This window comes from Leuresthes tenuis, unplaced genomic scaffold (assembly GCF_036924035.1).
Source record: "Leuresthes tenuis unplaced genomic scaffold, fLeuTen1.0.hap1 SCAF_8, whole genome shotgun sequence".
NCBI lineage: Eukaryota > Metazoa > Chordata > Actinopteri > Atheriniformes > Atherinopsidae > Leuresthes > Leuresthes tenuis.
In genome coordinates this window covers 35,906,305-35,932,152 of record NW_027325362.1, presented here as the reverse complement: position 1 = coordinate 35,932,152, position 25,848 = coordinate 35,906,305, and the positions used below count along the sequence as shown (strand labels likewise).

The following is a 25,848-nucleotide window of genomic DNA, read 5'->3' as shown; positions in this document are numbered from 1 at the left end:
TGATTATTTTTACAGCATTATGATAAATATCATATGAGTCAGTCATTGTAGAAAAGAAAACTGAGTACGAAACAGAGCAGACTACTTTGGAAGCAAGCATCAGAACTGCAACAATGACTCTTTGTTCAACATTTTTGGAAATTTGCATATCAGAATAAGGTTAGACAAGAAGTGAGTAAGGCTGAGTTTGACATTCTTGAAGTTAGTTTGCAGAACATGAGGAAAATGAGGATTAAAAAACACTGGTATCCTAAACTGGTATCTTCAACTTTAGATTTCCACAAAGGAAAAACACAATTCCAGAAACACCAGACAGATGAGACACTGTCAGGAAGGGTGTAATGTTAACCCTGAAATCCTTCTAAATGCTGCTTTGCTCCAAATGATAGCTCCAAAGGACAGCTTAAAAATGCCACATCATATCTACGGTTACAGCACTAGGTTACACCCGCACTAAAAGTCCCTTTGGTACTCAAAGTCATGGTTTCTCCAAAACATCTTGAATCCATATTCACTTTTATAGTGGTGCAGAAGCATTTTAGTGTTTTTTAGTGAAGGTGGGGGGTTAAATCAAGATGCTTTAGAGACAATTGGCCTTAAATCGACAAAAGGTAGGAGGGTAAAGAGGATTATTGTACTTACATCCTGACTAACCTGTAATGACACCGTGTGATAGCTGGCCGGGACACCCTCCTCCTCCTCCTCGTCACTGTGGGAACGTGATGGACGCTGGCTGAAAGCCCGGCTGCCACCCCGTCTCATGCTGCCCCCACTGTCCTTCTCCCTCCCCCCTGCCTTCTTCCTCAGTCGGGACTTGGAAGAGTCATACTTATGGGTCTTCTTCTTGTCATGGTTCCGGTAACCTGGGGACGCAAATTATTGGGAAATTTATTTTATTTTATTTTAGATCTACAATAATCTAAGAGGTAGCTCTGATTTTAACTGTGCTGAGGTCAGCTGGATATTTCTTCATACTTGGAAAGTACTTTTACTGCAGAAATACTTGTAATAGTACAGTAAATAATTCCAGTATTTTTGATCGATGATCATTTGTCTTACAGAAACCTGGCTGCAGCAGGACAAACCTCTTAGCATCAACGAGTCACCCCTTCTAGTTACTTACATTTTCAGTCCTTAATAAAAACATTAGCTGTAGTTTTTCTGAGTGCCTGACTCTCACTTTTTCATTCTTGGTGAAAATAACAAACACTTCTACTGGTTGTTGTCTAATGTCCAGCGGTCCTCAAAGTTTGGGTCTGAATTATCAAAACTTTGCTCTAACAGAAGTTACAGCTTCAGTGCTACAACAGAACAATGTTGCTCTTTGGAAACAGAAGTCGATTCACATGTGGACACTTTAAAGCAAACTTCAAGAAAGCTTTGTTTTTAAAATTAGAATCATTTCAATCAGTCTAGAATAGACGGTGTATTAACTCATCAGAGTAAAAGCTGCTTATTATTTAACGTTGATAGATTAGCTAACAGTAAAATTGAGGAAAGAATTTAAAACAATTCTTCTCGCATATAAAGCTCTTACTGACCAAGTTCTATTGCATCTAAAACACCTTAGATATTTCCCTCCTTCAACACGCCAAACTCAAGTTAATGGGCCATCAAAATGCTTCTGAAGAACTTGATGACAAGCGGATGAGGTATTCCACCTAATGGTCAATCAGAAACCCTACAACACACAATAAGTAAATCATGTTGTTGACTGCATTGAAAACAGCCGTGAAGTTCAGATTGTTGCCGTGTAGGCAGACAGTAAGCAGCTAAATTACTCCTAGCATCCAAACAGCAGCACTAAACTGGAAAAAACACAAGGCGATCTCTAGATAAAAGTCACATTTTATGTTTAATGAAAACTGCTGTGCTGTCGCCAAGTAAGACAGCACAGCTGTTATGCAAATTCTTCAGTATAATAACAACAAATATAAGAAAAAAAAACCTTAACCGATAGAAGCCCTGACGAAGACTTAGTAAGTGGTTTATGAAACCATCACAGCATAAATGTGTGTAAACGACCAACTAATTACACGCTTGAAGCGATTGGACAGATCCAAAACTTGAAACCTGCTTTATAGAAATGACTTGAAGTCAGACCACAAAAGCTCAATAGAGTAATAACAGGTTTGGCACTTTCTATTAGTAACCCATACATAACAGCACCATGTCTCAGCCATGTGCTTTGATCCCCCATTGCTTTTGTTCATCTGTGTACAGAATGGATCCACTGGCCTGAAGCACCAGGAGATAGAGAAAAGGCTATCGGCTGTACATAAAAGAAAAGAAGCGCACCACTGGCATTTCACAAAGTTAATCCCTATCGCACTGCAGGTCACAAACAGCACAAGGGGGATGAATAAAAGAGGGGGAAGATATTTGGGGGGCAGATGGGGATGTAAGGCACAGACAGGAAGAGGAGTAAGAATGCAGGCATAACACTGAGGTAGAAACACAGGTACAATACAGACAAAATGGACTGAAGGGAGATTCCTAAGACAAAAATATCATGAATGTGGTGATATGGAAAGATTAAATGAACTATGTTCATCCAACACTGTACAGAAATAAAACCTGATTATAAATTATGTGCGCAAATTATTCTGAATTGTCAGCATATTTAAAGAATATGAAATTAACCAAGGTAACCAAACAGATTAAATGATAAAAGAATTGGACAAACCAATCAAAGAACAGAGATAATGGATACAATTACAAAGCTGAAAAATAATCAAAGCCTCGGACCCCCCAGATGGATATGTAAACTAATCTTATAAAGGACTACAAGAAAAATTAAAGCTGCAAGCAGCGTTGATCGGGCGCGAGCACGTGCGCACGTCAGGGTAGGTGTTGGACGCCGGCCGACGCACATCGCACAGCACAGCTGTCCGTCAAGTGTGGAGCAGGCTGTGAGAATCCCATGTAAATGAAGACATCATCAGCAGGGTTTTTGAAAATTTGTAGTGGGCGTCACTGAGCAATTTAACTCCGGCCACACATGATTTTCTTTACATACGTACGAGGTTGTCGGCATGGATGTGTGTTCTAAGTTTCATGACCTTGCGATGATGATATGACTTTTAAACCAAAAAAAAGCCATCACAAGATATTAAGCGCCTAGCCACGGACACACCTTTTAGACTTTGGAAAATTTGATCACAACTTTTAATCTCCCATGGCTGAAGAGTAATCAGACCAAGTTTGAAACTGTAACCATGAAATCTGTAGGAGGAGTTCGATCAGATGTGAGGATTGGAAACAAAGTGCCGTTTCCAACCCCCAGCAGGTAGCGCTATAGGTGAGTTTGAGTATGTGCATATGTTCGCAGTCAGGGCAGAGTCCCGGGCAAGCCTACAAAGTTTGGTGAAGATCGGACAATGTATGGAAAAGTTATAAGTGACTTTGTGTTTTGTGGCGAGCAGCAGCGAGTCGTCAAAGTTTGAGGGTCTGCCACGGCCACACCCTTCAGATTTTGGAAAAGATTCTCCTAACTTTTAATCCCCCGTGGCTGAAGAGTAAGCACACTAAGTTTGAAGCCGGTAATATTAAATCTGTAGGAGGAGTTCAATCAGATGCGAGGTGTGGAAAAAGGCAAAACGGCACTAATTTGCACGTTCAATTCAAAATGGCTGACTTCCTGTGGCCCCGGTGCCATGATGTCAAGAAGCATTTTTGTGCGCCTGGGCATGACGAAGGCTTGTACCGAATTTCGCCAGCCTACACAAATTCAAGCTCAATGGCAGGGGTATTTAGAAAATTTGTAGGCGGCGCTACAGTCATTTTCCTCCGGCCACATAGAATATTCTTTACATACGTATGAGGTCGTCAGCGTGGACTTGTGTGCCAAGTTTCATGATCTTGTGATGATGATATCGCTTTTAACCCACAAACGCCATAACACAATCTTCGCCGCCCCACCACGGCCACACCCTTCAGACTTTGGAAAAGATTCTCCAAACTTTTAATCCCCCATGGCTGAAGAGTAACCTGACCAGGTTTGAAGCTGGTAGCATTAAATCTGTAGGAGGAGTTCGATCAGATGCGATGTTTGGAAAAAGGCAAAACGGCACTAATTTACACGTTCAATTCAAAATGGCCGACTTCCTGTGGATCCAGCGCCATGAAGTCCCAAGGATGTTTTGTGCACCTGGGCATGACGAAGGCGTGCAGTGAATTTCGTCCAGCTACGCAAAACTAACCCAGACGACACGTGTATTTAGTAAATCAGTAGGGGGCGCTACGGAGTCTCTTTGAAGAAACTTCACTATGACGTCGTGTACACGAGGCCTGACACGCATGCCAAAATTTGTGAGTTTTGGCTCACGCGAAAGCACTGTAAATCGCGTCCAATGCACAGAGAATAAGAATAAATCCTTCAGATACAATAGGGCCTCCGCTGTTTCACAGCTCGGACCTTAATTTTTTTTTAACCAGTCTCGCTGAAAGTGTATCATTATGCACTACAATTTGGCAAAGTGGCTCCATCTAGGAGTGAGGAGACCATAGTAGTCTTACACAAGGAGGGTAAGGATCCAGTCAGGTGTCAGCAATATAGACTCTCACTGAATAGTTATATTAACAGCTATACTATATAAAAAAAAAAAAAGTAAACAAAATTGTTAATTATGTGGTATCCTGATCAAACAGGTTCCTACCAGGGATATACTATGGGGACATAAGCGGACAAAATGAACTTGAGGAAGCCAGATGAGACCAAGGTAGAGGTTTTTGATAAAGCACATCTGTTTACAGAAAACAGATAACAGAATGAGGCCTATAACAAAAAGAACACTGTACCTACAGTGAAACGTGGTAGAGGTTCAATATGTGTTGCTGCCTCTGAAATCTGAAGCCTGCCAAAAGACTTTGGGATGCAATGTAGGGCTCAGTGTCAGAAAGCTGGGTCTGCGTAAGAGGTCATGGGTGTTCCAGCAGGACAATGACCCCAAACACACCTCCAACAGCACCCAGAGAATGTACAAACATTCCTTTTAAAGGCATAATTACGATGGAAGCGCCATTTGTGAGATCAAGCGTATATGTTTTTGGGATGCAATTGCCTTTTCAATGGGACATTATAGGGCACTCTCAAGTGTCGCGTTAAACTTGCTACTTTTAAAACACTCGGAGGCTCGACACAACACGAAACTTTTCCTGTAATGTAAAGACCTGGGTCTCTACACGCAAACCCAAATGTGGGTAACATTTTTGTGTACAAGATGTCTATTAAAATAAAGCTTTTTAAACAACTTACTTCTTGCTGTCCGAGTTTCCGCTCTCTGCCATCTTTGCAGTCCAAAACAGTCGATCGCCAAATGAATGGACTCCAATGGAGGAAATCCCATGAAGTTATTGCAATGAAACGCATGACAGCTTAGCCTATCTATTCAAATAATTGTTTTGTCGTTAGTGAAAAACAATATTATCCTTGTATTTGACAATTGAGCCTCATATAAAAAACAATATTAAAATCAAAAGCTTGAAAAGTCCATTCATTTGGCGAAGGCACCCTTCAAATCGGAGACCTTGAGCAGTTTGCAAAAGAAGAGTGGTCAAAAATTCCAGTTAAGAGGTAACAAGCTCGTTGATGGTAGTAGGAAGCGACTGGGTTCAGTTATTTTTTCCAAAGGGTTTGCAAGCAAATATTAAGTTGATGATTTTGCCTGGCCCAGTTTTTGAGTTTTGAGTGAAATTAGGCTTTTTTCTCATTTTTTTTTGTGTTGTTCTAATGCACATAAAGGAAATAAACACGTGAATACCAAAATATTTCTAATTGCAGTAATCTTCTTTTTAACAGTGACTGCTGCCAAGTTTTTTCTCAAATGTATTCATTTATGTATTCATTTATCATTATTCTAATATACAATCATTGTAAATATTTAAAATTGAGCTACTTGACTAATTTTGAATTTCCCCCACTGGGAGATGAATAAAGTATTTTTCTGTTCTTTTCTTTTCTTTTCTATTCCATTCTATTCATTTTTCTGGGAGAAGTGGTGTATTTCATGAAAAAATTCCAGGAGTGTCGGTAATTTCGGCCATGACTGTAACTCAGTTTGAAATAATGCTTAATTAGCCCCCATCAAACAATAGAAGAACTATGAGCTACGAGAGCAGAGTTAGATATGCCAGCAAACATGAATACTTCTGCACACCTGACTGCAACCTTCAGACAGTGCACTCAAGTGTCTCACATATTTTTGTAATTTTACTCTTGAATAACTTAAATATTGCACTGTCAAGAGAAACTCTAAATATGGAAAAGTATACCGACATTTTTCAACATGCCAAAGAACATATCATCTCTGGCTGATTTGGGCTACCGTGATGAGTTTGTACCATCTAATGGGGATAAGGGGTTTAGAAGGTGGTCTCAACACAAACTTAGATTACATTATCACCAATTGTTCCACAATGGGTAACTTAAATCTTTTGAAGACAGAAAGACTTCTACGGATACTTACAGAGACACAGTTCAATAGTGCATGAAGAATTTGAAATGGGTCACATCCCTCTCAAATGGAGCTCTTTCTCCAAGAGACACAATGCAATTATTTTACTATGAGAGCAAGAAGTTTTGTTCTCATCTATGGACTCAAATAATACTTTCATATACATATAGTGAAAAATGGGAGAAATTGGTACAGTCATTACACTCCTGTGGCCTGGGAACAGGCATGCAAGAAGTACATTTAGTGACCAGCTCAAATATCTGAAAAGAGTTTAAGTGGAAAGTGATAACAATATATTTTAGAAACCAAAAAGTATCAGCCAGTTGGAATCAAGCAGGTTCAGATAAATAAACCACACTCATATTTTGTCATCCTACTCGAAATTAAATAAAAACTGGAAAGATCTATTTGATGTTCTTATATAAGTTTTCAAATGCAAGATGCCCAAAGACCCTACTGTAGTTTTACTTGGTGTACTCCCAGAGTATTGTTGGTAGAGACACCATATACTTGTTACAAATCCTATTAACAGATGCCAGCAAATGCATTACAAAAACCTGATCCCTCGTCATATAATATCTGGATCCAAAAGGTTTCAGAGATGTACGATATATGTCAGAAGCCCAGATGGAGACCCATAATGCCTCCAATATTATAGTGACTGAATAAGAATAGCGTGTAGTATACATATTGTATGATCAAGCCCCCCTTAACTAATGAGGTTTTAGAATGCAAATGTAGTCAATTAGAAATGAAGGAAGTTTAAATGACAAATTCATACATAGTGCTAAATCAACATCTCATGACAGTCCAGAGATATTTGTATATAAGTATAATTGTGAGAGAGCAACTATATTGTGTGATATTTGATAAAAGTAGTCTGTCAAAATGTGTTTAGTTTGCCCTCAACTGAGGCATAACACCAACATCCATAAAGACGCAGTTTTCTCACATCATGTTACACTGGCACAACACATTCAGCACGCCGATTGCACTGATCGAGTAAAAGACAGCGACGGCGGTTTGCACCAGCTGAAAAGTTTTCTACATCTTTAACCTTTACGAACAGTCTTCATTATAAAGTATTCTCATTACCTGAGCACTGATGTAGTTGTTACCAACTCTTGAAAAATGTCAGCATTTACTTCATCTGAGGCCGCAATGTTAACCATCACTGAGTGTGACAATAGAAGTTGCATCACCACTTCAAACTATGCAAGAGTTGCGGTTTCCTCATAAGAACATGTTTTTTGGCTTTTAAAAATTCTCATCTGCATTTGCATCTCATCAGAAAGAAAACATCAGCAGATGTGACCATACACCAAAATTCTGTCATAGGTTTAGACAGAGCGGAGGCCATGTCTGCATCTCAAGCACAGGGATATCTCATTTATACCAGAATAATACCATAATACCAGAGCTATTGTTCTACTGCTGTATTTAATCAATTCCCTACACTTTTGTCCCATGTTCCTTTCTTCTCTTAAAATCCTTAGGATTTCTAGACGTTAGATTTGATGGTGCACCTTGTAAGCAACAATTGTGTCCATACATACTGCTTTTATTGCTTGATCTGAGCAAGTCATCCAACGGGTGAGACAGGTGTGAGACTTCAGTGTATTATTAGAACAAACCTACTTTCATGACTTAATTGGTATTGGTGCAGAAATACATTAGTTAAGATTCAGTGTAAGATCTGCAGTGAAATCTTGGTCAACTGCCTTTTAAATGTACAACTGGCTCATCAAGCAGTCTTATCATGGGACATATGTGGTCCAGATGTCCATGTATTGATTTAATTGCATCTTTAAAATCAGGTTCTGATTCATACTAATTATCTTTACATCACTGAAACATGTATGAACATGAAATTTTGCTAGTATGGTTAACAAAAAAAACGTTCTATGTAAATTAGATGCCAGTTTTTTGCTGTTTTCCTTTGTAGTAGTACTGTGCTGAACTTTATTTCTGTGCTGACTCTCATCCAGGGCATGATGACAATCCTAAGTGCTTAAAAGAAGACAGTAAAATTTTAATCTTTCTTTGTGTTTTCAGTCCAGTTACACGAATCCGAATCTAAATTTACATGAAGGAACTTATCTAGCTGATTTTATACCTCAGCATACATATACTATACTTACTAGTGGCCTGACCAGTCACCGGCTCCTCTGAGGAAGCTTTACCGAATAGGACAAATAGCTCTTATGATCCCAACAGGGTTACCATCAAAGCCTGGCAGAACAAGTCCAAGCAAAACAGAACTGACAGAGTACTAGTTACAGTACACTGTACAAGAACATTTTATGGCTTCTTGTTAGTCACATCATCCTATTTGCCTCAGTATTTGGTAAACAATCACTTGAATTTCAGCGTCTCACCTCCGTTGAGGCTGGCCTCCACGAACACTCGAATAGCTCTGACACACAGTTCAAAGTTGTCAGGGGTGACATGGGCGGCATCGCGGACAATGAAAGAGAGTGTTTCCACACATTTGATAAGAGACTTGGTGTCATGCTGGCCCAGATCCTGACCCAGTGTCAGACTGTACTGGTTGACCAGTGGGTGATTCAGCTGAGCTTTGGAGTTTACTTGGTGGTTCTTACTCATCTCCAGGTCATCTTTGCCCACCTACAAATGAGTAAATAAATAAATAACAACATATATTAGTCCATCATATCATTCATGTTATATTCTTAAAGAATTTATTATTTCACCCTGACCACATATGGAATTTCTATTTCAAAGGTGATCGGAATTTATTTCAAATGTTAGTTTTTATATGAAACTGAACTCGTATATATCAGTAGTATTAGTATTCTGTAGATTCCGGCAGATAAATAGAGATGCATAGACATGCATCTGAGCTCTTTCGAGTCTATATTTCTGCAAAATATATTTTCTACATGACCTAAATTACCAGACTTTCATTTCCATTATTTCAAGTTCTAAAACTTAGATGAGGACCCCCAAAATGTTACAGTATATTTAGCTATTACACAAAGGTTTTCAGTAAGAAATAACTGAGTGACTGAACTGTGTGAAGCTCGAGCAGTAGCATTTGGCCTGAGGGTGGACTCATTTGGACTACAGGCAGGGGTGAGCGGGCCCTCTGTCATTGGAGGCACAGATTAATCATAAAGTCATTTATCAAAGAAAACTTCTGAGGACTTCAGAAAAGAGGGGATGATGCTCATCGGCTGGAAAAGGTCACAAAACTATTTCTAAAAGATTTGGACTGTAACAATCCAAACTGAGTACAAATGCAGGAAATTAAAGACTAGCCCCACTCCCCTTCCCAAGATTATTCAAAGAGCAAGTTGGTAGCAGTCTGCAGAATCACACAAAACTAGCACAAGTTAATGAAGCACACAATATCAAATGTGATCATTTTTAAGGCTGTCACTAACCACAAGCCATCCACTGCTTGCTACATCCACATCAGTTGTGGAACGTGGTATCCTGGTCTTGCTGTGGTCGGTGTAGACCTCTGAGTCAGAGGTGTAGCCACGGTCTAAAGTCACTTCACTGGGATGATGAGATGACAGTTCACTATCTGACTGGGCACCTGGAAAACACAAAGCAAACATGCATACTTTAATTATCATACATCATCTGTCATTGTTTAACAGGGCTGGCTCATTCTTTCTTTACTGTAAACTTCACTATACTGAGCTCACTTTTTAAACCATCTGTAACTGTACAATTTAGTGTTAATCGTGAAGAAAGGCTTCTGATGGAAACTAAAATAGGTGTGTTTTTCTAACATCTGAAAAAATAAGCTTTTTGGTCAACAATTTAAAATGCCTAGATGTAGTGACATCAATAGGCAAAACTGCAGACTGCAGCCAAGTGAATACCACATGGATACAAAGCAATATCCTCCAGATTTCAAAAACAGAATGAGCCTCTTTTATACATCACCATTTGCTTGGTAACATTTAGTGGAATGGAAGCATCTAAAACCCTAAATAGTTGCTGTATCACATTAACCAAACCCAATGTGGTACCTCTGGTTCTGACAAGTTTCAGCTACAAGGTATTCACTACATTTGCTTTGTGTTACTTACTAACTTGAAAACCCTTTCTTGAGTCCATGTATTAGAAGGCCGTGTGTCCAACACATTCCTGTATCAATCTTCTACCTCTTATCTGGGACCAAGATGCAGGGACAAGTCTGAGCAAAGATCCCCCGACATGCCCCTTCTTCCATCTCATCCAGACGGACACAGAGGTCAGCTGAAAGATATAGTCTATCCAGCGAGTCCTAGGTCTATCCCAAGACCTCTTCCTAGTGGGACATGTCTGAATAACCTCCCCAGGGTGTCCAGATAAAGGTTAGAGAGTAGGCTGACTGGTAAAATTGCTGGCTTTGCCTTTTGGCACAGCTCTCTTTTCACCCAGACAGAATGGCACGGCGCCTGCATAACTGCCGATGTTGCCCAAATCTGCCTTTCAACCAATTTCTTATACCTGCTGCATACGACTTGGTTGCAAACTGTCCCAGTGCCTACTGGAGCTTTTTGTGGATGTCTTGGTGGGTTAATTGAGCAAAGATGCAATCTTAAGCCGACCAAACTGAAAACACTCAAGCCTACTCCATAAAAGTTACGAACAGAATCAGTGACCTCGCAGAGTTTATCACGCACTGGAAACGAGTCCGACTTATTGCCATCATTGTGAACCAAGCTCTCACTCTAGTTATTTATCAAATGGTCTACAATTAAAGGCCAAATACCCCATACAACCAAAGCATCTTCCACAGGACATCTTGGAGGACACAGTCATAAGCATTGGTCAAGTTCACAAAATACACAGACTGACTGGGCAAACTCCCAAACACCCTCCAGTATCTTTGAAATCGTGAAGAGCTGGTTCGGTTCAACAATTTACCAGACTCTTCTCTCCAGAATCATGGCAATTCCCAGGGAGGCTGCGGAATGTCAACCCAGAGGCATTCTCCCAACCTCCATGCAATATTGCAAAGATGTGTTAACCAACATAGCCCAACCCCATAGTAGGCCTAATCTAAGCTACCCCGGGGTCCTGCCACTGCAGAGCTGTTTAATGGTCCCAGTGAACTCAGCCCCAGTGAGGATAGCAAGCAACAACCACCTTACAGCTGCCTCTGAGATGGATATCCAGAACATGGCCCAATCCAACTCAATGTCCTCACAGCCTACCCACGAGTTTCATTGTTCTCACCCAAATGACTGTTGAAGTCCCCCAGCTTGACAATAGGAAAAAAGAATAGAATGATTATTCTGCAAGAAATACTGAACCTGTGTCATTGTCAGAAGTTGTGGAGGGTAGCTGGAAGGAGGCAGGGGGCTTAACCCCTGCTCCAATGCTCTCCAGCAGGGAGAAGAGTGTGTACCAGTCATCTGTACAGTGGATGTTGGCTGCATTTGTCTTCAGAAGCTCATGAAGACCATAGGCAACTTCCCTGCTGACCCGGGACAAGACATGCGGTTTCATCATCAGTAGGAGACGCAGGGAGAGGAGAACCTGTGGATGTAGAAGAAGGAGGAAGACACAGGCCAGTGGTCACGCTGTGTTTGTAATAAATCTAATATATCAGAGTTTAATTTCAAAAGTGGATTTAACAAAAAATGCTGAAACTTTCAAATAGACAACAACATAAGGTCAGTCTTCACTTGCGATGACCCAATTAGAAGGATGGAACATTTCAGTCTGTTTTCTTATCTCCGTTTGTAAGGTTAATGCCATCATGCTTTTTTTTGAGGGGTCTGAAGGACTGGCTAAAGCAAAAGCTATGGACATGCTAGACATCATTTTTCATATCTTTTGTTGAAGATCCTTGTTTCGTAATAGCTAAAGTGAAAACCATGTGATGCAGTAAAATACTCTTGCACAGAGTAATTCAACTTAAATATAATCACTAAACTTAAAATCTAAAAGTTAAAAAGAGGCCAAACAGTTTTCCATGACAGAGTTTTGATATGTAGAGACTTTTTATTTTTATTTTATTTCATTAAATATCAAATATCACGAACTTGATAAGTTTTATTACCATTTTGACACAATCAGTGGAATGGATTATACAAACATACAAGAGGATTGTGTCTTGATTGAAACACAAAATTAATATTGGGATTGAAAACTAATTTCTAATCACATGATCACAGAGATGAAATAAAGGCCATCCTCCTAATTGTTGATTACGTTATCAATGTTTCCTACTGATGACTTAAATATTTTTAGGTTTGTTACTTACTTTATTTTTCTCTTTTTCCTAAAGTGGATATTATACATCTAGGGGGAGGATTAGTGAGAGCAAAATAAGAATTTAAAGAGGTTGGAGCTCTGCCCTATATATATGCACAAAAAGACAAGTGTTGGGTTTGCATTCTCACTTCTCAGTTTCATCTCCACTGACGAGTGTGCTTTCATTTCCATGACACTGGCCACACAAGCAAATCATTTGTGGTTATGTTAGCAGTCTTGCAATTTCACTCTGTAAATGCACATTGGGCTGCATATGTTTCAGTCTTCCATCAGTCAGTACTGCTGTGTCCAAAACACATTTTCGGATTAGCACGTTGAACATCATGATCCTAGGCTGGCACAAGCATCGCACCTTAAGGTGATGCTTTTATTGGGGGCAAATCAAATGGGCAAATGGACTCAGGACGTCAAATAAAATCCATGGTTTCACCCATGAGCTATATAGGGAGCATGCTCCACTGCACACGGTCTGTATTATTTAAAAGATCAATCTTAAGTGGACCATCTTGTAAAAAGTCACTGGGTAAGGACATCGACATGATGCATGTCTGTAGACCACCACCAACCACCTTTTAGTTCCACCAGTAAAACACTCAGCTGGCCTGCTGTCTCTCAGCCTGTAACATCACATCAGCTCTGCTGCATTCTTGGTTTAGTCTTCGATGCGTGTCCTTTTTCATACCTGAGAGCTGATATCTTCCCGACGTAATAGGCGGATTGCTAGTCGGAGGAGCCCCACCACAGCCCTTTCTACCAGAAAGCAGCTCTCAGTGGCATGAACACAGAGGTGGCAGAGGTGGTCCCGCACTGTCTGCCAAACACATGACACACGGTCCCTGCAAACAAAGAAAAAATGACTTATTGTGTCAAAACCAGAACAGAGACCATGAATGACTATCCTGTAAAGCTCCTACCGGTTCTCAAGAACGATGCGCAATAACATTTCCAAGCAGAAGGCAGCATCTTCTTCATCATAAGTCTCTTCATCCGGGGTGACTGATATCAAAGCCTGATGAGGGGGAATGCAGTGAAATCTGTTTATTTTCTTTCTTTTAGAAGAAGAACCCCCCCTCCCCCAGACACTGTGAACTGATAATAGGATGTTAATAGATGCTGGTAGTAAAGAATAATAACCTTCATCAGCTCTTGCAGAGACTCAAGCTGGAGGAATTTACTCTCTGTGATCATCTTCTCTGGGTCACATTGCTAAAACAGGGAGAAACAGAGAAGTGGAAAATATTGACTGGGTGATGGAAGAACCAATTAGTTCTGAGGATTGAAAATTCCATACATACAATAAATAAGCTTATTAAAAAAATAAGAAAAAAATCATATTTCCTATAACTTCTGGTCATGTAGAAATAGGAACTAATGAAATTAAGCAAGCGAAGTTGGTCCAGATTTCACGGCTGGTAAAAACTACAGTGGCGTGTATGTAGCCAACAGACAGTGAAGCAGTTCTTTCAAATTATTCAAATAATAAGGCGACATTTCATAATAAAAATGGCTGCAGTCTGGCAGGGACAATCAAAGAAGGCTATTTCAGGCTTTAGCTAAGCATTTATAAACTATTAAATTTGTCGTTTAAAATTAAAAGAAGCTATTTCTAATTGTGTTAGTAAATCTCAGAACAGGCAAACTACTATCACTTTTTGAATTCACCTGAGAGTGATCAGGCAACAGAAAACCTCGCTGGAAAACACAGACCTTCTAATAAACCCCAATGAAACGGAAATATGTCAAGTTTGAAAATATTTTCTTAAAAATGATAAATGCTAAAATAAACATCCCAGCTGCAGACATCGTGCTACGTGCTCAGTACCTTTATGCAGAGGATGGCGGCCTGCTTGGCTTCCTGGTTTTCAGTGGATGGTCCTCTGAGTCCTGACTGCTCGGCTCCACTCAGTGTCAGCCAGTTAACAAAAGTTATCACTGCCGACTCACCACTGACACAACAGATAATGAAAATGTAACTTTTACTCTTGGCAATCTTGTCTAATGACATTTTATTTATCTTTTATTGGAATTAAAGAGAAAATGTAATAATGATAAAAACACACTGGATCCAAAATATTTGGAAAGGTTTTATCTTATGATGACATCATAACATTTCCCTACTAACTTTTCATATAGCCATATCATTGGCTGGTGGATGACATTTGAATTACCGATTTGAAGGGGTTTCCTCTCTCTGAAGAGAAATTTTTCCATTGGGTTCCACAAAATCCTCCACCTATGGCAACAAACAGAGTTTGAGAACTTAACAGTAGGTGGCAGCAGAGTATGTATACTGCTGTAGCTCTCTGTTTACAAGGCACAGACTACAGTGTTATCACAAAGGAGACATTGTCTCTGTCACTGAGAATGAAAAGCGTGTTAAGAGTTTACAAATGGAGTCTTGACCTCGAGCATGGCTTTGGGCAGGAGCTCAGCCCTGAACAGCTGCAGCATGGACTCCATGATGTTCTTCCAGCCCTCCCTCAAGATGTTACCATGCCGATGGGCGAGGTCAAACACAGTCTTGGCTGCTGTCTGTGCCTTATTGTTGCTGCCAAACACTGTTGGAAGGTTTTCCACCGACTACAGGGGGAAAAGACACACTCTGAAATTCCAAAATAGTTACTGTATTTTAAGTTTATTACAAATGCAATTTTGGCTGTTTGACTATTCAAATGACTTTCATTCATTTACATAAGGTGTTAAATAATAGGTTATCTTTACTTTTCTTGCAGAGAATTATGTTTTTATAGCGTCTAACTTCAAAAGACAGATTTCCCCAGCACAGGAAGCTGTGGATTTTCTCTCCAAAGTGGGTTAACTCACCTCACTACTTAGAGTTGTAAACTTGCAAAGAGAAATGATCAAGTTGTCAAAAACATCACTAAAGCCATAGTGAGCTGCTATCATTGCACATTTTCTGCAAAGACAGAAACACAAATGAGCATACAGATTTAAAACTTAATTTATTCCTGAGAATCTCAGCTCTTCAGCTTCAGGTTACTGTTAAAGATGGAAAGAACACTTAACATTAAATGACCACCACAGTATTTTGACACAACTCACTCCATTAATAAAGTCAAACTATCTGAACATTGTGGATCTAAAACTATGCATGCTTCCATAATTGCTTCAATTTCCACTATACGATACAGTAGAAAGATATTAAATCTCTGGCCACTTTAGCAAAGCACCTTTTCACTTTAAAAATTCAGAAGTAGGGAATAATGACAAACTATAGAATGCTGTATTAATCGACTACATTAGGGAAAACATGTCCACTTTTCTGAAACACACTGATGTGCGTGCACCTGCATTAAAAAAATTACAATAAGAGGGGAGATCTTTTTCCCGCAACAGTCAAGGTGAGCTGAAGAACATATGGAGAGTGTATCATAATTTCTGGCTGTTCTCCCTGTTCCATCATTTTACCAGCTGACTGTTCTAAGCTTGAGTACCTGAAGCCAGCGATGGCCTTCTGTATGATGTTGTCATCAAGGCTTTTGTCAAAAACAAAGGAAAGGGCAGCAATAGTGGGACCCCACGTCATGGTGAACAAGTCATGGTCATAGCTGCCAGGTGGAAGGTGAAGGAAAATACCCTCAGGCGTGGCGCCGCGGTGTAGCAACAGACTCCATACATAGTTCTCCTTCACTAAACCACTCTGCTCATCTGGCATCACAATCTCCTCATTCCTACACACACAAAACATTTGTGACAGTACGTCCGATATTCAATACTTCAATAAAAGAGGCAAAAGTTCTCAAATGTTGGGATTTTTTGGTTTATAAAACAGTCACAGAATGTAAAAATCCACCATATAGCTTTCAAGCTGCTATGAAACTTTTTTAGTTTTGAGTTGTTTTTTATGGTGAAAATTTGCTCCTCAGATGTCCTCCTCTCTGAGCATTGGTTAGGCGTGTCCATCAGGAATCTTCCAAACTAAGAGAGTTGACCACTGCCTACTGCAGTTAAAACATAATTAAATTAAGCAACTCCAATTGAAAACATTGAAAACAGTCCAAATATTGCTTTAAACAAGGTCTAAACACAGGCAAAAAGCAAAAGAGCCTAAATTAGGTACAATGAAGTTTAAATAAGTATAAATCTGAGTATAAATCTGATCCCAGCTTTTGGCATTTCAGAGTTAACCTAGGATGATTTGAAAATTCATGGTTGGAACATGAATGGTTTGGTAAAACCAAATAGAGTCAGGTCACTTCTGTGTTATGATGGCAGCTTACTTGATAGCATTGTAGATGTCCTCCAACATGTCCTGATCAAAGTCTTTGTTTCCATTTACTCCCTTCAGATTTTTCTTGAATTGCTGTGTAGAGTAAAAAAAACACAAAAGAGTTGTAGAGTTTCCTGTCATAAACTTTAAGCCTTGCATAGAAAAACGAACTGTCATTTCCAATCTCTACCATCAGCACATCAATCAATGCATCTCAACAGAGGAGCTTAGCTCAGACACCAAAGCATCTGGCATTCAGTGCTTTGTTAACTGAGAATCAAACCAACAATTAAAAGGGCTTCGGGTGGAAACACTCATTATATGTCACTTAATATGCTTTAGATGCATAGTTAGGAAAACAGGGATTAGAGCCAAGAAGCTCCCGTAAATAAACATAACCACCTGGCGATGACTGATAGCCTCAAGGCTGACTTTTGTACCTCGACTTGGCAGGGTTTGTCCTGCTAGCAGGTATGAAAAGGGAAAGCAGGAACTTCTCTGCTGGGACACACAGAGAAATAAACACCAGCAGACAGAGCTCCAGAGAGCAGGAGGTTGTTGAGGACCAGCCTTTGACTTGTAATGCTCATAGCAGCGACATGCAGTCTCAAACACACATCATCACTCATTTTCTGAGCAGCTTTGGGAGCAGGTACTGGCATCAAGATGGAGTGTTTTATGGACAAAATTAACATCACACCACTGACCTTCCCTTAACCTCACTCAAAACATGTCATGTCACTGTACAGCAACAGGATCTGATTTACATGCAGAGATGCTGGGCAGAGTTTTCCCATTTCAAAAATAACCCCACTGCCAACATATGCTGTGGTGCGTGCTACACATTGCAAGCTGCTAAGTAAGTGAAGTGCTCGGCGCCACTTTTACTGGCTCTCTAAAATCTATTGTGCAGTAGCCTGTGCCTGTCATCTGAGCCCGGAGGTCAATGAGCCTTCTGCAAAGAGATCATGTAAACATACAGCAGCAGCTGTAAACGAAGGAATGGCTTGACTCAAGAAAATCAACCCCACAAAATATGTGAGCAGAAAAGAAACTTGGATAGAAAGAGAAAGCTGCTTGCTATTATTTGTCAGTGAGAGTAGCCCACCCACAAACTGTTCACAAGTTCCTCCTGAGACTATGTTTAGTCTTCAGCTGCTGTCAGTCAAAGACAGAAAAAACAGAGCCGGCAGATAAAGCAAGTGACAGAAAGAGAGCCCACCTCCTCCCCCGCCATCAGCTTAGGATGAGTTCACCTCTAAGATGGACCACCACTGGCTACAGCTGTTGGCTGTGGCTCTCTGATCTGTCAAGTGCAAATGCTAGCACATTTGGAAGAATTTCACACCATCAGACTCAAATAGCAACATGTCCCAATGAGAGAAAAAATACACAGAAGAACACCGCTGCTATTTTCCCCACCATTCAGAATTTCTCTGTAAATTACTATTTGTTAAACGCACTGAAGCACAAGTTGATTTCAACCATGTAAATATAAAACAACAACAACGTTGTAAACAGAAGTAAGACAAGGAAAAAAAGAGAAGAAACAAAAATAATAAATAATAAATAGAAATAAAGGCACATGGAAGGCTCCATGTCTTTTACGTGTTTGAAAAGAAGTTTACACTTATTTAGACTTTGTTCATCATATTAGCAGAGAAGCACTTTTACTAACTATACACCCTGTAATTAACACCCCCTAAATCCCTGCACCTTCTGTGAAAATAATCTCTTTGTAATGTTTCTTGACCTGAGTTAGGTTAGATTCATCATTTAAACTGTTCCACCATTTCACACCACACATGGACAGAGAAAAACTGTGCACCTTTAGCTTTAGTCTTCAAAGAAATTCTGATTGTTTTCTGGCAACACATTTTTCCTTACGTTGCACATTATCATTGCTGTTTGGAATTGTACAGGATCTAACAGTTTTAAGGCAGTTAAAAAAAGGTGGATTAGAGTCTTCACGACATTGTGTGAGATTCTTATGGCTCCTTTTTGTCATAAAAACAGTTCCGGTAATGAGCTTGCTCCTCCCACACAGTAGCACCAGAGAACTGTAAAGAATAAAAGGTGCTGTTCGATGTATGACATGCTTTGCTTTGGAAAAGACAGAAATGCTTTTAGAAAGTTTGTTTTGAGTATGTTTAATGTGTGATTTCCAGGAAATTTTCTCATCAAATGTCACTCCCATGAATTTTGTTTCCTGCACTCTTTCTATGTTGACACCATCTATTTGTAGCTGAATCTAATTTTCTATCTTACCACTACCAAATACCAGAAATTTTGTCTCGTTCAAATTTATTTATGTCAAAACCACTTTTTTATTCTTTCCATTTCTGAGGTGCTATGATTCAGAAGCGCAAGATATTAGCATCATCCGCAAACATAACAACTTGAAAACCTTCAGACCTTTTGCATACATCATTAACATACAGAAGAAATCATTTCGGCCCTAACACCGACTACAAACAATCTCCAGACATTCCGATTCGTCTCCCATCGTCACAAACCGTTCTGTTCTTTAAATAGCATCTGAACACAACCAATGTAACACTACTCCCCTTATCCCAAATCTTTCTAATTTATCTGATAATATTTCATGCTTTTTTAAGATCGATAAATACTGCTTATTATCCGTTGCATCTGTGATTTCTTCTGTGTTGGTTAATACCTTTGTCCAGTCTGAACACAGAAAGTCCTTCTCGAATGTTTGAGAATCGTGGTGAAACAGGTCTGTAGTTATCGAAGTGGTGTTTGTTGCCAGCTTTCAATGAGGGAATAACCTTTGCCATTTTCATTTTGTCAGGAAATATTCCAGTTTGAAGGTTAGTGGTTATGAAATTCCTTCAATTACCCACTGAATACTTTTCATGTCTATGCCATCACAATCCGTGAAAGTTTTGTTTTTACATTTATTAACAATATCTATCATTTTTTTCTCCCGTTTCTTGTATAAAGACAGAATTCGGATTTCTTTCGATGAACTTAACATCAATATCTATGGATGTGCCGTTATCAGGAGTTGATTTGCTAAAGTAGGTCTGACATTTACTAAATATTTATTGAAGTTGTCTAACATGTCATTAATGTTATAATTATTCTTGTCGTTTTCTATAAAACATGGAGGATAATTACTCTTGCTGGGGCTATTTCTAATTATGCTATTTAGTATACACCATATTCTTTTAATATTATTCTTACTGTCTTCTAATAATTTACTGTAATATAGTTTTTCACAATTTCTCATATTAGTGAACTTATTTTTATATCTATTTTCTACTTCTTTAGTTCTGTTTTTATGAATTCTCTATATATTGTATTTTTCTTTTTACATGGATTTTGTAAACCTTTTGGCATTCATGATTTGTCTTGATATTGGTGTTTAATACTAGACTGTTTAACTGGACAGATAGATTTAGTCATACAATACTTTGAATATGTTATATTAAAGGGCCATGTAAATTGACTTAAGATGTGTTTGATGTGATAATACTCAACGTTTCTCAGCTAAAATGATGAAGGATGTACATATGAAATAACCAAATACAAATATGAGTGGAATTTCATTCATGCTACTCACAGCGCTGACAACAAATCTGAAATAGTCATTACCAAATGTCCCTCCTCTGACCCCCCCATTACACCTAAATCCTCATGTTCCAAAGTCAAAGCAGAGCTGCTCACTCCTGCACAACTTTGCTTTTTACAGTCAACATGTCTATAAACACCATTTTCACCATCTATACCCACCTCATGATATTTCTTATTTGCACCCAAATTTAAGATGTTGCAAAACCGAAACTCCTCTTAAAACTATCGCATGCACTGGAAATATGAGTGCGTGAGTGAAATTACCTCCACAGTCATGGGGATGTTCTGCTTGCGTACGTTGTGGTTATGCTGGTCAGTGTTCAACATTATGACAGCGTAGGCCAAGGCAAAGCCTGCATCATTGCTCATGAATGGAGAGCCATTCACTTTCTACAAACACACGTACAGAATCACATTAATTACAAGTTTACAACACAATAAAAGTGTATCACCTGAAGTTAAAAGTCACTGGTTTCAGAGTAAGAATATAAAACAAAAGATGGTTTTCTTGTACGTTACAAAAGAACGCCTAACCTTGTTTGTGCTCTGTATCTCCCCTTGCACATCCCACTGACATCACACTCACCCCATAGAGTGGAAAACTCATTTACAGTGTCACTGCCTAAAATTAATCATCTACCCTTTCAAAGACGCTATTTGTGTGTATGTTGTCAGACTATGAAAAGAACATTACTAGGAATAGTTTCCAGGTCACATGACTCCACTTGCAATTTTGAGAGGTCAAATGCTGGCCTCTATTGAGTTTGCCCTTTGTGTATATTTGTAAGTCTGTAGTCATACTTATGTCATACTACTACGAAAATGTGTAACCAGACTCAGTTCGCTGAATGCAAATGGCAGAAAAAACGTGCGCATGACTGAGTGCAAAGAAACTGACTCGTGCAAACAAAGATATATTATCCAAAATGACTTTGATGAGGGTTTTAAAGATTATAAGAATAAAAAAGTCAACACTAAATTTTACTTTAGAAGAATATCACTGGAAGTTTCAGCTGCTGACAGGCTGAATTTAAGTATACAGACATGGCAAAGTATAATCAGCACCCCTGCAGAACATGTTACCTTTCCTTTTACATGCAGCCAGAACAGCTTTGATCTAAAACACATGCTGAAACGTCTGCTGTGACATGGTCTCTACAGACCTCTGAGGGTGTCTTGTAGTGTCTGGCATCAAAGCTCAAGTTTGGAAGTTCAGAAAGTTCTACTAGTTGCATAATAAAATCTAACAAATTTGGATCCTGTTGTCACTAATCTTGTACTTCTTAATCATTGTGGGGTTCACAGCTTTAACATCTGAAAAGCTGTAAGAACTTTTGCCTTTTAGTTTTTTATTTAATTTAAGACGTAGTTTGGTCCATTACTGAAGTCTGATTAATGGCTTCCAAGCAGCTAATTGCTGAGATGCTACATAGACTACATAGCCAATAAAGACTAATTAGAAAATTTTTCAGAAAGTGGGGAAAAGTGTCTTACATGCCAGTTATCTGTGAACGTTTCGAGAAGTCTTTGAATTACAGGGGCCTCTCCAGGTAATCTAAAGGCCTCCAAGTAGAGGCGCAGGGCCTCATCAATACGAAGCCCCTGAAAGGTGAATGTACTGAAGAGAAGATTCACATTAGATTCAAACAACAATAAGGATCAACGAATGTGCAGTATGCCTTGGAATTTCACTCTACTTCACAAAGCTGTCCAGGAGTTCCATGTTCTTGCGATCACTAACGTATTCGCCGATCATTTTTTTGTCCAGGCGAGGGTTTTCTCTGAGCCATTGGGCCACCTGGTTATTGTCCAAGGGGTCATTAAGGAGACCTTTCTCCTGCAAGAACTGGATTCCCTTCTTGGGCTTCTGGTTAAACTGCTCTGTTCCTGTGATCAGTAGCTGGACGCAAACAAGATAAGCAGGTTGATAGTATTAATAGAGTTCATGATTGGCAATGGTTGTAATGTCAATGCAAATATCTATCAATCACCATGAATTACCTTTTTCTTTGTTCTAATTTCAATCAGCTCTTGTGACTCGGGTAAACATGACAGGAAACGTTGAGGCTTCTTTGGAGCTCTTCTCTCTGCTGAAGGAGAAAATAACATTTTGAGAAACTTCTATGCAGTGCTTTGGGAGACTTTCAGGAAAAAAATAAAAGCCTCACCAGTATCGTTGTCTCCTTGATCTTGCCTACCCAATCTCATTCTCTCTGCCATAAGATGTCCACTCGTAGGCGGACACACTGGTGCATTCTCAGCTTGAGGCTGACTCAGACTATTAGTATTCCCCAGTCTATTAAGATCTAAAGATAAAAGTAAAACATCTTTTGCAACATGAAAACAAAAAATGTTTATAATTAGTATTCAAAGAAGCAAAGATGACTAAATAGAAGAAACTGGAAGAAAAAGCAATCCTTATTCAAAGTTCAAACAGTTCATGAAACACCAGTTAGATGATGAGGAGCACATGATGCAGGGAGGTGCATACCAGTTGTAGGGTCAGTTCCATTTGTAATGGAACCTTCACCTTCTGCCAGCAGCATGTCTGACTGGTCTTGTTGAATGGTGTTGTTTGGCACCTTAGCCTGGCACTGGGCTTCAATGCTGTCAATTACTGTTAGCAGGGCCTCCAATGACAGGAGATGGGTGGTGTACAGCTGCCCTGACACTGGGAATGCATTCTATACACACACATATATGAAAAAGAGGGGAGAAAAAAAAAAGGGGGGGGGGGGTTCCAAAGACAATGTTTTAACCAATGTTTTTTTAGCAGATTTATTTAGATGTCAAATTCATCATTAGAGGCTTGAAATTAAGGCCAATAAACAAAAACAAAAATTAATTAGACAAATCAGTGTATGACTGTAAAATGTGTTTTTATCACAATACTTAGAATAAAGAAATGGTTCAGTTTATGGCATTCAAAGTGAGATTCTTTTGAGTGCTCAACAAATACAAGACATAATACCTTCTTACTGAAATGAGTCAAATAATGACGAACAGAAAAAAAAACATTGCTTATTACAAATCAATGAGCTGTAGGTTTGGTAATTCTTATTATAACCTAGAAAAAGAAGGAGATTTCTTTGTTGTACTTCAATACAACTTTTCTATTTTAATTCACAGAGAACGGCAAATCCGTATATTTAGCTATGTTACCTTGGATAGCAGCTTGGTCAGGTCTTCAAACAGATTGGAGCAGTAGAAATCACAGTCATAGTTGATGTACAGCTCTGTGACAAAGCTAGGGATTCTCCACAGCTGGACAAGTGCCTCCAGAGCCATCTCCTTCATCTCATAGGGCATCTTTATGTTCTCTGATGTGATGATGTCCATTAGTTTCTTCAGGTACATCTGGCATGTCAGCACATGGGTCACTTAGTTCACATCCTCAGGAAAGCTTTACCGGACATTTGTATGTCACATTTAAGGAGACTCATGACATTTGATTGTGTCTAACAGCACCCAGATAGTAGACGGCCCGGGCTTTACTTCAGGTCTACAAGATTAGTACAGCGCAGGGTCTTTTGCATTTCCACTGAGGTCTAAGGTTTAGAGTAGATTAGGTAAATTAAGTTCGTTGAGGTGTGTCGCCGCTCCCCGAGGCCCTGCCACACTTCCAAATCAAACAAAGAACTGCATGTTGGCGGTTATTCATGTTACATAATCTTACCAGTGTGGAAGACGTTTTATTGCCCCGATTCAATGCTTTTTGTTGCCATGATGTCCCCTCTTATCATGCATTGTATCGAGCTGCTCCACCGCTGCAGCTCGTTATCTGCATCTCCCCAGCTGATTGAAACAGCATGAATGTCTGACATCCAACGTGTTTATAGTAATGTGACACATTCTTACAGGTTGTGGGTGTTTTTGCAAGTATCTTAGGAAGTCATTTATTTGCTTACATACAGTCGTTTCTTGTCATGATTGCGTTTTTGTTCTCCATAGTAGAGACAAAGCAGTTACAGTAAATGATGAAGGGATGAACTTGTTAACGTTCCATATTTCAATGGGTTATAGGTATTTTTTGTGTGCCTGCATGTAACTGCAGTAAAACAGTTCAAAATGAATGCCTTATTATTCAAACTCACTCGTTTCTTGTCTTCTCTTCCCATTCCTATTTGAGCTGGCTTGTCCTTCACAGTTTGCAGTACACATTGTGTCTTCTCAGATGATTAAAACCGCATGAATTGAGTTTGAATATTGTATTTACTAACAATACCAACTATTGTTGCTATGCAACTTAAAGTCAAGAGATTTTATGAGCTTTTGTGGATATTAACATGAGATAACCGAAAGAGAGAGGGAAAATAAAACGCTGGGAACACTGACCAATCAGAAACGTTCAGTGGTGCAAGCCCAACTCCAAAGATTCAGATAAATCTCAAAAGATCTCCCTTCCAGGGCTCATTTTGGGACAAAGACCCTTGAAATCTGTTAAGTCTGTGGTTCCTGGGGCTGAAATGTAGGGGATAGAGGAAAGAAACCCTAAAAGATTCTGGCACCTGAAAAAAGTTCCTGCTGTTGAATACAGGTTTTATTGTCTTGAGTCTCTTTAAATGGTGTTCAACTGACAGCGCTATAATAAATTTAAGCAAGTAGAAAGTTACCTCTAGTTGAAACTTTAGATGTATTCTCATGTTCTCAAAAAGCAAGAAGCAAACTCGTATGGAGGAAGCATATAGGTTCATACGGTCCACACTCAACAGCTATGAAACAGACCAGAGAAAGAATAAAAAAGCATTAAAACAATAAAAGGTTTCTCCATTCTTTTAGTTATTTTGTTCTTAATACCAGTTCAAACCTTTTCTGTAATCATTCCAAATTTAGAAAAAAAAGGAGAAAAAAAAACACTTGCAAATATGATGTATTTATGAATAATTCTAATTCCTGCAGATCCCTGAACAGACAGCTTAGAGTTAACAGTTAATGTGAGAGAACTATCTCACCAGCATCAATGCAACAACATACAACAAAGCTCAACATTCAAAAAGGTTCTTTTTTTTTACCTGAAAAAGATGTCTGCAGAGCTCCTCTTTGACCAGGACTAGTAAAGACTGATAGTTAGCAATGTGTGCTGACTCGAGTGCTACCGTCAGTAGCTGCAGGCCCATGTGCATCATGGCATCAGTGTTGTGGCGGTCATGAGGGTTGGTCAGGGAAATCAGAAAGCGAAAAAGCTCCCTTAAACAAGGCAGGCCATAGGGGATGAGGGACACTCCTTCAGACAAGAACCAAGAGGAAGACAGGGGTTAAGGAAGAATGCAAGCACTGCAGAAATAACAGAAAATGTTCTCAGTGTTGCCATGTAAACTG

At 39.3% G+C, this 25,848-nt stretch overlaps 1 protein-coding gene across 5 annotated transcripts in view; it reads right to left on the bottom strand.

The window, feature by feature from the left end:
* gbf1 (golgi brefeldin A resistant guanine nucleotide exchange factor 1) overlaps positions 1–25,848 on the bottom strand; it is a 90,749-nt gene that overhangs the window by 11,341 nt on the left and 53,560 nt on the right. For 3 of the 5 annotated variants that reach the window (XM_072391598.1, XM_072391594.1, XM_072391595.1), the window contains 22 exons: positions 25,542–25,753; positions 25,143–25,241; positions 23,692–23,886; positions 23,021–23,213; positions 22,698–22,835; positions 22,531–22,619; positions 22,227–22,429; positions 22,024–22,147; positions 20,794–20,919; positions 16,943–17,025; positions 16,157–16,393; positions 15,525–15,618; positions 15,105–15,281; positions 14,870–14,934; positions 14,524–14,647; positions 13,836–13,907; positions 13,616–13,710; positions 13,384–13,537; positions 11,735–11,960; positions 9,863–10,020; positions 8,834–9,083; positions 643–863 (listed from right to left, as the gene is read on the bottom strand). In XM_072391598.1, the coding sequence (XP_072247699.1) occupies positions 643–863; positions 8,834–9,083; positions 9,863–10,020; positions 11,735–11,960; positions 13,384–13,537; positions 13,616–13,710; positions 13,836–13,907; positions 14,524–14,647; positions 14,870–14,934; positions 15,105–15,281; positions 15,525–15,618; positions 16,157–16,393; positions 16,943–17,025; positions 20,794–20,919; positions 22,024–22,147; positions 22,227–22,429; positions 22,531–22,619; positions 22,698–22,835; positions 23,021–23,213; positions 23,692–23,886; positions 25,143–25,241; positions 25,542–25,753 (3,335 nt within the window). The remainder of the gene's footprint in view (positions 1–642; positions 864–8,833; positions 9,084–9,862; positions 10,021–11,734; positions 11,961–13,383; positions 13,538–13,615; positions 13,711–13,835; positions 13,908–14,523; positions 14,648–14,869; positions 14,935–15,104; positions 15,282–15,524; positions 15,619–16,156; positions 16,394–16,942; positions 17,026–20,793; positions 20,920–22,023; positions 22,148–22,226; positions 22,430–22,530; positions 22,620–22,697; positions 22,836–23,020; positions 23,214–23,691; positions 23,887–25,142; positions 25,242–25,541; positions 25,754–25,848) is intronic. The other 2 variants (XM_072391597.1, XM_072391596.1) reach the window with 2 other exon arrangements.